Source organism: Callorhinchus milii, unplaced genomic scaffold, assembly GCF_018977255.1.
Source record: "Callorhinchus milii isolate IMCB2004 unplaced genomic scaffold, IMCB_Cmil_1.0 Scaffold12, whole genome shotgun sequence".
In the NCBI taxonomy this organism is placed as follows: domain Eukaryota; kingdom Metazoa; phylum Chordata; class Chondrichthyes; order Chimaeriformes; family Callorhinchidae; genus Callorhinchus; species Callorhinchus milii.
This window is the reverse complement of record NW_024704753.1, coordinates 6,157,405-6,169,231: the sequence shown is the minus strand read 5'-3', so window position 1 is coordinate 6,169,231 and position 11,827 is coordinate 6,157,405. Positions and strand designations below refer to the sequence as shown.

The window sequence follows — 11,827 nt, the reverse complement described above, 5'->3', positions numbered from 1 at the left end:
CCAGCCAGGGAGAGCCCCTGCCAGCCAGAGAGAGCCCCTGCCAGCCAGAGAGAGCCCCTGCCAGCCAGAGAGAGCCCCTGCCAGCCAGTGAGAGCCCCTGCCAGCCAGAGGGAGCCCCTGCCAGCCCGAGAGCCCCTGCCAGCCAGTGAGAGCCCCTGCCAGCCCGAGAGAGCCCCTGCCAGCCCGAGAGCCCCTGCCAGCCAGCGAGAGCCCCTGCCAGCCAGTGCCGGCCAGAGAGAGCCCCTGCCAGCCAGTGAGAGCCCCTGCCAGCCCGAGAGCCCCTGCCAGCCAGAGAGAGCCCCTGCCAGCCCGAGAGCCCCTGCCAGCCCGAGAGCCCCTGCCAGCCAGGGAGAGCCCCTGCCAGCCAGGGAGAGCCCCTGCCAGCCAGGGAGAGCCCCTGCCAGCCAGGGAGAGCCCCTGCCAGCCAGCGAGAGCCCCTGCCAGCCAGAGAGAGCCCCTGCCAGCCAGGGAGAGCCCCTGCCAGCCAGAGAGCCCCTGCCAGCCAGAGAGAGCCCCTGCCAGCCAGTGCCGGCCAGGGAGAGCCCCTGCCAGCCAGTGCCGGCCAGGGAGAGCCCCTGCCAGCCAGTGCCGGCCAGGGAGAGCCTGCGGCGGGGGCCGGCGGACAGCGAGAGCCTATGGCGAGCGGAGTCGTCGTCGTTGTTGTTGTTGCCGCCGCTGCTCAGGGAGACGGGAGAAGAGACCGGAAGCAGCCTGACTGGGCCCCGGAAGTGATCCGGTGGGGGAGGAGGAGGTCACCGGGAAGATGTCCGCTCCCTGGCAGGAGCCGGTCTCCTCGGTCTCCTCCGCCTCCTCGCTGCCCCGGGTGTCAGTGACAGTGTCGGGGGAGCGGGAGTGTGAGAGGGGCGCGATGCAGCTCAGAGACCCCAGGAAGTCATTCGTGGTGAGTGCGGGGCCGCTCTGCCCCAGCGCCGGGGTCACGTGGGGGCAGTGCTGCTGCTGCTGTTTAAGCTGATGGCAGGAACAGTGTTATTATTATTATTATTATTTACATTCATACCATCATCTCAAATATTATTGTAGGTTATTCTCAGCCACTGCTTCCCGAGACTAATGTTACAGTTACGGTCTAAATATTACTGTATTGTTAGTAACTGCTCCCCAGACTAAACAGTACTCTTTATCTTAAATATTACTTAATATCTGCTCCTGAGACAAATATTACTGTTATTGTTTCTTGACTATTATAATATGGCGCTGTTATCAGTAACTGCTTATGAAACCTTCTACTACTGTCATCAGCTTAAATATTACATGATATTGTTATTATGTGTGAGACTACTATTGTTATCTTAAATTTTATCTCGAATTTTATTGTTAATCATGACTATTATTTCCTCTTATCAGCTTAAATATTATATATTATCACTACAGACTTAAAAACATAAAAACGCTATAATTGTTATCACTATGTAAACATACATTGTTACAATTAAATACCACTATTTGTTGCTACTGGAGTCCTGTAGCTCAGTGGTTAGAGCACTCGCTTTGCAAGTGAGAGACCCGAGTTCAATTCCAGGCAGAGGGCGAAACCTTGGGCAAGTTTCCTTACTCCATACAGAGCCTAATAATAATCCCTCCAAAACCAAAAACAATAATAAAATTAGTCATTTTCAATCTATGACTGTTTGTGGGACATTGCTGTGCGCAATTGGCTGCCGCATTCGCCCACAAATATACAGTCAATTCACTTTACAGTGTGTTCTGTGAAGCGCTTTGGGACGTCCTTCCAACGTGAAAAGCGCTATATCAAATGCAAGGATTATTATTATTATTATTAAGATTACTGACTACATATTAAATTTTAAAATATTGCAATCAATTATGAATTAAATCCCCAGATTGGTCATTTGGCACAATTGACAATAAACAGTTCAGTGTTTACATTAGAAATATCAAGAAACAATGCTCTAACTTACTTTGTTTAACATTTTATTTGTACAGTGAAACACACAAGTCAAACCTGTTTCAAAAATAATCAATTTTGTAAACATTGACAAGTGGAAATAATATGAAGCTCCGGTGCTGCAACAAAGATGGCAATAATGTGCGGTATATCATTGGCTACATTATAACAAAAACTTGCATTTATATAGCACCCCTCATGCAGGTTAGCATCCCATTATTACTGTTATAAAGTAATTAGTAGTGTACAGTAATTACTGTGGTAGCAATATAGAAACTTCATTTCCCTCAAGGTGTTGTGATGATGACATTCAAGGACATTTTCTGAAACAAATAATTTTAAAAGATATTATTATCTTTGTCTTGATTTTATAGGTTATTTGCACAGAATTACTTATTGGGAGTTGTAAGATATTAGAAAGAATCTCTAATTAATGTTAGAAAGGATAATACTGTACTGGGGTGGGGGTGAGTGCGGGGGTAGAGTAAAAGCAAATTATTTATTTGCTTCTTTGAAGTGCTTTGGGCTGTTTTGACTTGACGAGGTACAAGATGAAATGGAGGTTTTAGTTAAGATTGTTGACAGCCCAGTGCAGGTTGAACATGTAATATTTGAGTTTATACTGGCCTGCAGTGCCAACTATGTCCCATCAAGGTGAAGAAATGTCCTTTCCTTAACAACTGCCCCTGCGAACTTCATCAGGCACTTATCGATATTTAGCATTGGATTACAGTTTAACTGTAACTCCATCAACATTTGGGGGATTTGGGATGGCGAAAGAAGAAAACTGAGATTTGAAGACTGAGTGCAAATCTCAAGTAAATAAAGATAGTGAAGTTATGTTTAATACTTGAGGGAATCCCTTTTAAAGTAGGATAAATGGGAGTTTCCAAAAAGTAAATTTACATGAAGTATACGTGTAAATTGGATAGGCAGATTAAAACTAATCAATGTTTTCTTTCATTAAACAGACATGCATACTTAATTCGATAAAAGAAAAACAAATTATGCAAAATAAAAAAAATTAAAACACCCTGATTGGTGTCTAGAATTGGCGTGAGCGCTGGAGTAGAGCAGAAGTGAAGTACAGTATTAGGCTTTTTCCGGTGTCATCTTGTATCCTGGTTAATTCTCCCCTTCCTATCCCAGGGGCACTGAGGCTGATCGTTGTAAGCTAAGTAAGCTCAATCCTGTCGCCATCCTGGTCTACAACCACCTCCATCTCACATATGTTGCTGGAGTGGGATCAGGAATCCTGGTTGATTTCTACTTCCTAACCCAGGTCAATAATGTACACACTAACACTTGATTGAAAAAACAGAATAGATTCCAAATCATAATTCTTACATTTTGATACCTTGGGAAATAAAGATTTCAAGAGTCAAAGGTTAAACTATGATATATAAATTACAGGGTCAGCCTCTCATTTGTTGCTGTTTGATCTTCAGTGGGATTCAAGTCAGAAGATCATAATGTGTAACTATTAGGTTCACATTGTGCTTGGATAATTGATCTATTTAATAACTTGGTTGCCCTCATCCAAGGCACAAAGAATCACAGAAGAAATTGTTTAGAGAAACCACTGTGGCCTTAAAGCATATCTATCTAACATTGTCAGTGATTTTATCAATAGCAAATAACCCATTTTAAAAATTTGTATACCACAAAACAAAATTATACAGTTTGAACATAAATGCTTTCAAATGCTAATGCTTTCAATTTCAGAAGTTGCAATGTAATTGTAACGTGTGTGTGTGTGTGAATACAGCATTACCACAAATAACTGATCTGTGTTGCTTTTGCTTGTTGATTTAGGCTGGTGGTGTAGCAGGCATATGTGTAGACCTGATTCTCTTTCCACTAGACACCATTAAAACCAGACTACAGAGCTCTCAAGGCTTCTCCAAGACAGGAGGATTTCGAGGCATTTATGCTGGTGTTCCTAGTGCTGCCATAGGATCTTTTCCCAGTGGTAAATTCTTGACATCTTTTGAAAATCTAATGTAACTGCTTGTATAGGAGATAAGTGTGTTATAGTATGTTGTGGAATACAGTTTTTGTAAGAATTATTTTATGTAAATGAGTAAATTTGCACTTGGTATATTTAATTGCTTTGTGGGTTAAGAAGCCCAGAACAATTTTATTTTCAGAAATCCACATCAGGTCAGTCTGTACCGAAGAGGAAGTCTTAAGAGGGAACTGTTCATACTTCAGAAATTATTCTTTCTTAGAAAAGACCCAGCCAAAATGTTAACCCTGTTTTCTTGTGTCAAGCTTTGTTGATTTGGGGGATTTTTATAGCTACATTTATCCATGGCTCCCAGGACTTTGTGTAGAATAGGAAAAGCTCCTGCATCTCCTGATCCAGCAATGAGCCTTAACCTCCATCTCAAGAAGGCACAATACTTCACACACCAGTTGCCGTTCTGATCTTTCGTAGTCGAGATTGCCAGTTTCTACTGAACTGTGGGTGTTCTTGCCCTGAGCATTTGTGTGCATTGAGAACACAGTAAAAGGGAGGCTTTCATCATATCAGCCTTGACTGGATTGAAACCCAAGTCCCGGAGGTGAAAAGACATTGTAGTAACTCACTGATACTTATTTTTTCCTAAATATCGCCAGTGAGTTCCTTGATGGAGTACTGCATTATAATTGAATCCCAGGAATCTGTTATTTAATGTGTATTATGCAGTACTGAGTCCTGGAGCCTCTCCAACTCACCCCTTTCAAGGTCTGTCTCACCCTGACCATTTCCTCGCTCCCTCCCTCCCTTCCCTCATCCTGACCATTTTTCCCCCAAGGCTCGGGTCCTGACCCAACTGTCCAGCGCCTTGGGACATCCTCTCGACGTGAAAGGCGCTCTATAAATGGAATCTTGTTGTTGTTGTTGTCTCAAGATCTTCCTCTTTGACCATGCCTTCAGTCATCTTTTCCCCTCCAAACCTCATTCGACTCCCACCCGAATCTCACGTGCCAACCCAGGCCTGTCAAGCAGTTGCTTGGACATCATTACAACAACAACAGCAACTTGCACTTATATAGCGCCCTCCATGCACGGTAGCATCTCAGAGCGCTTAACAGTGGCGGAGCTGAACTCCGAGCCGGGGTGGGGGGAGGGTGAGGGTGGGTGTTGTGGGGGGAGGTGGCCATAAGCACGGTTGAAGAGGAAGGTTTTCAGACGGGACCTGGAAAAGGGGAGACGGGGCATGGCGGAGGGATTAAAGGAGAGTGTTCCAGACATATGGGGCCTAGTGGCTGAAAGCGTGACTTCTGATGGTGGGGCGGAGGGTGGGAGGGTGAGTAGGAGGCCAATGCCAGTTGAGCAGAAGCTCCGGGTGATGGATCGGGGAGAGAGGAGGTTAGAGAGGTATTAGATGCTGGGAGGACTTCTGCACCTATGTGCTGGAAGCTGGGCATTCAATGCCAGAAGCTGGATGTTTACCACAGACCTAAACAATCACGTTATGACAGGTGAGGGCGGGGGAGGAGGTGGGGGACAAGGAGAGAGGGGTGTTGGTTAAGGCTCAGATGTTATTTGCTATAAAGTTTGTATACTGTTTAGAATATGCACCTCCATTTCCACTTTTGTAAATTCTTCAAGTGAAATGAAGGAAACGTGTGCGTTTGAAAAGGTGCTGAAAGCATTGGCTTTTTCTCATCAGTTGGACCTGCAGCACAGTGCACGTTGATCTCGTAAACCAGAATTACTTCCTTATTGATCTAGTGAATTTATGGTCTCTAAAGATTTGGGATTGCCTCAGGGTGTGATCATTTGACTCGCGAATTCAGTGCAGCAATGAAGTTTAACATGAAAAGCCCATTGGCACCTCATTTGTAGGCCACATTGAAATGTCGCACGTCCATCAAGTAATTGTTTATATAATCTATTATATTTTTGTCCATGAAATGAACGCCAGTTTTATGCTTCTCTGTAGTGATTAGCATTGCTTTAATTAACTGCAAAGGTCAGGCAGTTACAGTCATCTTGTCCAATTAAATTCAGAATACATGGGACTTATTTCCCTCTCTTGAGAATAGCATTGCATTTAAAAATCCTTAGAGTAATGTATAATAGCTACCATTTTAATGAGCAAATTGATGAATATCAATCGTTTGGAAGGCATGTGAGAGCTTCCTTTGAAAGTGCCTTTGTTGTTGGTACATTAGTTTTGCAAAATCTGGTAATATTTTTCTCAACTCATATAATCTTCTCTGTTTACTTGATTTCCAGTGCACCCTGTCCCACCGTTTTGAAACAAAGTACAGTTCACATAGGTGTTTTGGGAGGGTGCTACCTTTTCAATTTGGCTGCACATTTCTCAAATTTGCCTCTGCAATGGATGGAGGTGAAACAGAGCTGTTCCTTGATAGGTTTCCAGTCTGTTTAGATTCATCCTGTTATGGATGAGGTCCTTCTGGTCTGGTCTCATTTGGGATGTCTGCCTCAGGTTTGCATAGGCAACAAGATCTAATCATCTTTGCAATTGATGTGTATCTTTCACAGTTCACAACTCTCCTTTGCCGGAGGGCGGTTTGATCCGATCAGATGTTTTTCTGCAAGGCAAGCTTAACCCCTAAAATAGTTGCTACTATTTTTTAAAAACATTTCTCCCGATCCATTACTTCCTTTCTCTAAGGGAAACAATGGGTCAGGTTTTCAGGCATGTTGTAAGCTTGGAGTCATTCAGGTTGAGGAAAACAGATTGGTATTGCAGCTTTATTCTGGCAAACCTGACACATTGCTTCTAGTGGTGGTGGGAGGTGGGAAGGGAGTGGTGGATCTGAAGAAATGTTTTTTTAAAAAAAGGCAACCATCTTAAAAGAAAGTTTGTTTCGCTCACGAGAGACTTTGATAACCAAATTCCTATTGTATGATTTCAGATGGGTAATGAGAGGCTATTCAGCCTGCAGTATTTGGCTCTCACACAACAGCTGCCTGCAGGAAGGATAACTGAAAATCCTCCTTCGTACCTACTGCACACAAGAATGCCTACATGATTGGCAGCCTGAGATTGCAGATTAGTGTTGGAGATAGGAGAATAGGAGTTGGTTCCCACTTGCATGCCATCTATTGGGCCATTATACTTCAGAAAATCTGTCCCTTCCCAAGTATTCCTGTAGCACCTGATCTAATTTAAGCGCTTTGAGACGTCTAGAGAATGTGAAAAGCGGTATATCAAATGCAAGGAATTATCATTATATTATGGATTTGCTGTGACCATGTGGAGGTCAAATGGGGCATTTCATTGGCCTCCTTCTGTACATGGTAAGGTCAAGGCTTCCAATGGTCTGTAGAGAGGCATCAATGCCATCTTGCTCAGCATGAAGAGTATAATTATTGAACGTGTATCAGTTGGAGACACGGATGTATTCTCTATCTTAAGTTAAGTTATTTATGTAAAGCCTTAAAGCCTTCGTTCTGAGCTTAGTTCCGAGGTGGGGGCTGCTTATTTTCTACAGGCATATCACCTACCTTTCTATGTCAAATACGTGAACTATTGTTTTGGAGCCTTGATAATCATGTTTCAGACTTTTCTTGTTTCAAATTCTATGACTCATTGTACTGATTCCAGTTGGGTCTTCTGGATTCAACTGAACACATGCGTTATTTCTAAGGCTAATATGTGACTGCTTAATCATACTTCAGTTGTTTAACTGTTTTGAACTGAATCTAAACTGCATTGTGTTGCTGCTGTTTTACTGCAAATTATGCCCTTTTTCTTTGGGCCTTTGTTTGAGGCTTTCTCCCTCGCAATCTGTAGTAATTACTCTGTATTTTGTATATTCTCAAAATAAAAAAAGTTTTAAAACAAAATAGTTCCAAATTTGTCTCCTGGATCTTCGATTATACAGTGACTTCAGGGGAGGCAAACCTTAATGTTTTGGAAAAAAATTCTCCTCGTTTTATTCAATACTAAAAGAATTAGACAATAATGACATCATTTGAAATATTTAGATGACTCCTATTTAGTGAGGATAGTGGTTCAGTATGGGATCATTGCATTGCGCCCGTGGAGAATAGATGATTACTGTTTAGTTAAGTTAATGCTTTGCAGTGTGAATAAAGCCTTAAGGAATTAATAGAACTTTTGGGGGGATTCTCTGTAACTTGTAGGTAATTTCAGTGAGGTGCATTGAAAAGAATGGAATTGTATTCCTTATATTCTTAATCAAAGCAGTGTTCAATATTACGCTCATTTTAGATGGGTTGTCAGAACCAGAACCAAGTATAGATCATACCTTAGAGAGGAGAAAATTAACACTTGTAGTGTGTCATTTCAGACAACTCATAACCATCTCCGGGCAGTGAATTAAGTAGAAGTTTAATAAGCTTTTGGTTGAGGATCAGGCAACCAGAGAAGGGCAGAAGATTATACTTGGGAAGTCCTTAATAGCTTGATTTGCATGTCACTTTCTAAATAAGGGCTGGTTATCCCATATTTTAACAATGATTATTTAGTGTTCTTCAGTTAATGACTGTGCTGAAATAACAGTGCAATATAGTTTACACTTCATCAAGATGACAAAAGAGCTTGAACATAATGCTAGATTTCCGAAACTAATAGAAACACAAATGAGCAATTAGACAATAAGTGTATGCTTTGCAAATTTTTCGAAGAATTACATCAAGTTTTCTGTGTTTTGATGACTGACTGGAATCCTTTGTCTTGTGTAAAACTGAATTTCAGCTGCTGCTTTCTTCGTTTCTTACGAATGTATCAAATCAGCGCTGGAACCTCACTCATCTCCAAAAACGGCCCCACTTGTACAGATGGTTGGTGCTTCAGTTGGGGAAGTGGTGAGTGCCTGAGCTTTACACACCAACAAGCACTGCTGTTCTGGTACCATTTCTAAAATCCAATCAATACTTAAACCTTAACTTAAATTAATAACTGCAAATATATATAAGTTTCTCCTTGGTTTAAAATCTTGCAAAAGTTTCACTTCTCTGTCATTAATGGGTTTGGTGATGGCCTGAATTGAATTGCTATTGTCTTCCCTGTGTTTTCTAAAACAAAATAATTACTGCCTACTGTTTTGGGCAAATTAATAAAAAAAAGACAAAGTAACATTCAACAGAATATTATTTTTTAAAAAACTGCACACTATAAAAACCATAAGCATGAAATGTTGGTGACACTTCAAGTTTAGTACTCTTTTTTGTTACTTCAGTACTTTTACATGATTAACTTTCAGGGGTCAAAAAATGTCCAAGTACTTTGTACTGTGAAAGTATTTAGACAAAAATAGTTTATACAAATGTGCTAAAACGTATAATTTAGGCAAAATATCCACTTTACCAAAAATGGACTGTGGCACGGAGCTGCGCTGTTGAAATAGAAATGAATATAGAGTAAATTTTCTTTCAATTTGTGGTTTTTTTGTGCTTTTCAAGGTTAAAGACATGGTGTCATGCTGGGGAATGGAAAATGTTCTATTTTTGCATGCAATTTTCATATCCAGAGCTCCCAGGTCAGATATGGGTCCCTTCAACTCAATAATTACATTGGAAGAGCACATTCCCCAATGCTCCAATGCGACGTGCCCATTTTGCACACCAGCCGTCCTTCCGTTCTCTCTGTGTGAGATTGTCAATTTAATGCAAGTTATGGACAATCTCGTGCTCACTGGGAACTAGATTGAGACTGACCGAACTTCACTTAAAACCCAAATATTAATTTAACTGCGGACTCTGTGAATTAACAACAGAGAAGTGCTCAGGATGCTTGCTAAAAAGCTGCCTAGGTATCTGAACTCACAGTTTTCAGCGATATTGTTTTCTGAAACACAGGGAGGAACATTTCCTTGAAAAATACATAGAGAAAAGTGAAAACCCAAGAGTGATTAAGGCCCATAATCTCATCTCGAGTTTCATATTTTCTAACGAGAGAAAAGCTGAAGCTTTTGTATCACTTTCATCTGAATGCTGAGATGAAGTTACTGCCAAGTGCCCATTTTGTTTTAATAATATATACAGTTGAAATGTTAAGGAGAGCTTTTACGTCCTCCTATATTTTCTCCCCCATCCCCGCATCTGTTGTCATGGTAAATATCAGCCAGGACTTGCTCTTCAGTGATTGCATGACCAAACCTGTACTGAAAGCTTAACAGTTGTGTGTAATCCTGCAGGGTTATTAAGTAACAATTTGTTCAATTTGCCAGACATAATATTCCATATGTATAATACTCCCTGTAACCGTTGCAGCTGCGCTTGCAACCAAAGGATCCAACATGGAATGAGGATTTCAGTGATACCATTCACAAACCATAAACACTGTGTGTACACCTTAAACAAAACTGCCATACATATGTGATGAGCTTGTTAGGTCATAGCTCATCAACGATACGAGATCTCCCCACCCCCCACCAAAAAAAAAACATGCAAGACCTTTATGGTAAGGTATAAATCGATAAGGTATAAATGAAGTATATAATGTCAATAATGGTTTATTGGCGGACAGACACATGCGCGGTGCGTGAGCTGTGCTGGGATCTCTCTCTTGACTCCTGGTGCTTAGTCAGTGAGCAGGCCTCAGGCTTCACTTTAACCCTCTCTTACCCCTCGCTCCCTCGCTCCCTCGCTCCCTCCCTCCCTCCTCACATGCTCACATGCTCATTTAACTTTTCCCCTCTCCTTCCCCCAAAAAACTCTCTCTCACCTCCCCATTCTTGAGAGATTATGGGACTCAGTGTATTTTTTTTGACCTAGAGACAAATATTTATATACAGTCAATTCACTTTGCAGTATATTCTGTGAAGCATTTTGAGACGTCTCGAAGACTTGAAAAGCGCTGTATCAATTGCAAAGATTATTTATGATTTATAGCTCATCGGAAAGGTCTTGCATTGGGGAGTGCCTTGGGCATATTTGTTGCCCCGGGGATCTCCTAATGTGACTTAAGCTCATCACACATGTATGGACTCCAACAAGGAGTCCTCCCACCAAGAAGTCCTACCAACTGTAGTGCTCCCACTGAGGCTTCCCAACAGGAGTTCTTCCACAGGAGTCCTCCTAAATGGATATGTGAACAATGGATGCTAATGAGTTCAATAGCATATTTTCTTAATCTTAAGGGATCAAGATGCCTAAGAACTGAAGATCAACAACAACAAAAGCCTTTCAAGGACAAATTAAAATGCCAGACGAAAGAGAAAAGGCCGATTAAATTAAACTGTTTGCAAGTGTAGCTGCAACGGGTACAGATAATACCTTATATTTTGGGGCTTAATGAAAGCATTTTTTAATAAAGCTCATCAATGATAGAAGATCCCTTAAAAAAAAGGATAACAATTTCTTACATTTTTAATGCAAGACTGGGCCTGCCCACTTTCATTGTTCATAAACCGTAGCTGACAACAAAAAGAAGTGTAGAATTTTTTTGTGGTGAATTTATTTAGCAAAACAAAATTAAATTTAACCTGTTTTGATTTGTGGGGCCTTTCATGACACAAGCAGCAGATTGCCAGCATTCAGTGAGTCCAGTTTCAGTTCCCCAAAACCATAATACCTATGGCAACAAAATAAACCTACGACAACAGAAGTATGATGCATTTTAGGTGTAAAGCTTATTTTTCAAAACAAATTTCTATGAATCGGCACAGGCACGATGGGCCGAACAGCCTCCTTCTGTGCTGTAATATTCTATGATTCTATGAATCTCAAAAATGCTGTTTTATCACCAGTATTTTTTTAGAATGTAGAGGCATGAAAAGTGAGTATGATTTTACAAAAGATAACATTTTAGGGAAGGAAAGTTAATATGAACAAAGTGATCATAATGGAGTCTAATTTGAATTAAACCTGCGTGATTTGCCTTTTGAATTGCAGGTGACCTTAATTATGTATTTAATACCCAAAGTAATTTACACTGCTTGTTGTTTGCATACTTAATAGCATCT

At 41.2% G+C, this 11,827-nt stretch overlaps 1 protein-coding gene across 2 annotated transcripts in view; it reads left to right on the top strand.

The window, feature by feature from the left end:
• The first annotated feature begins 832 nt into the window (after positions 1–832).
• slc25a26 (solute carrier family 25 member 26) overlaps positions 833–11,827 on the top strand; it is a 95,682-nt gene continuing 84,687 nt past the window's right edge. For both annotated transcript variants that reach the window (XR_488020.2, XM_007895195.2), the window contains exons 1-3: positions 833–901; positions 3,743–3,899; positions 8,617–8,726. Coding sequence is in view for 1 of the 2 variants with exons in the window: in XM_007895195.2 (XP_007893386.2) it covers positions 869–901; positions 3,743–3,899; positions 8,617–8,726 (300 nt within the window). In the remaining variant the exon portion in view is untranslated. The remainder of the gene's footprint in view (positions 902–3,742; positions 3,900–8,616; positions 8,727–11,827) is intronic.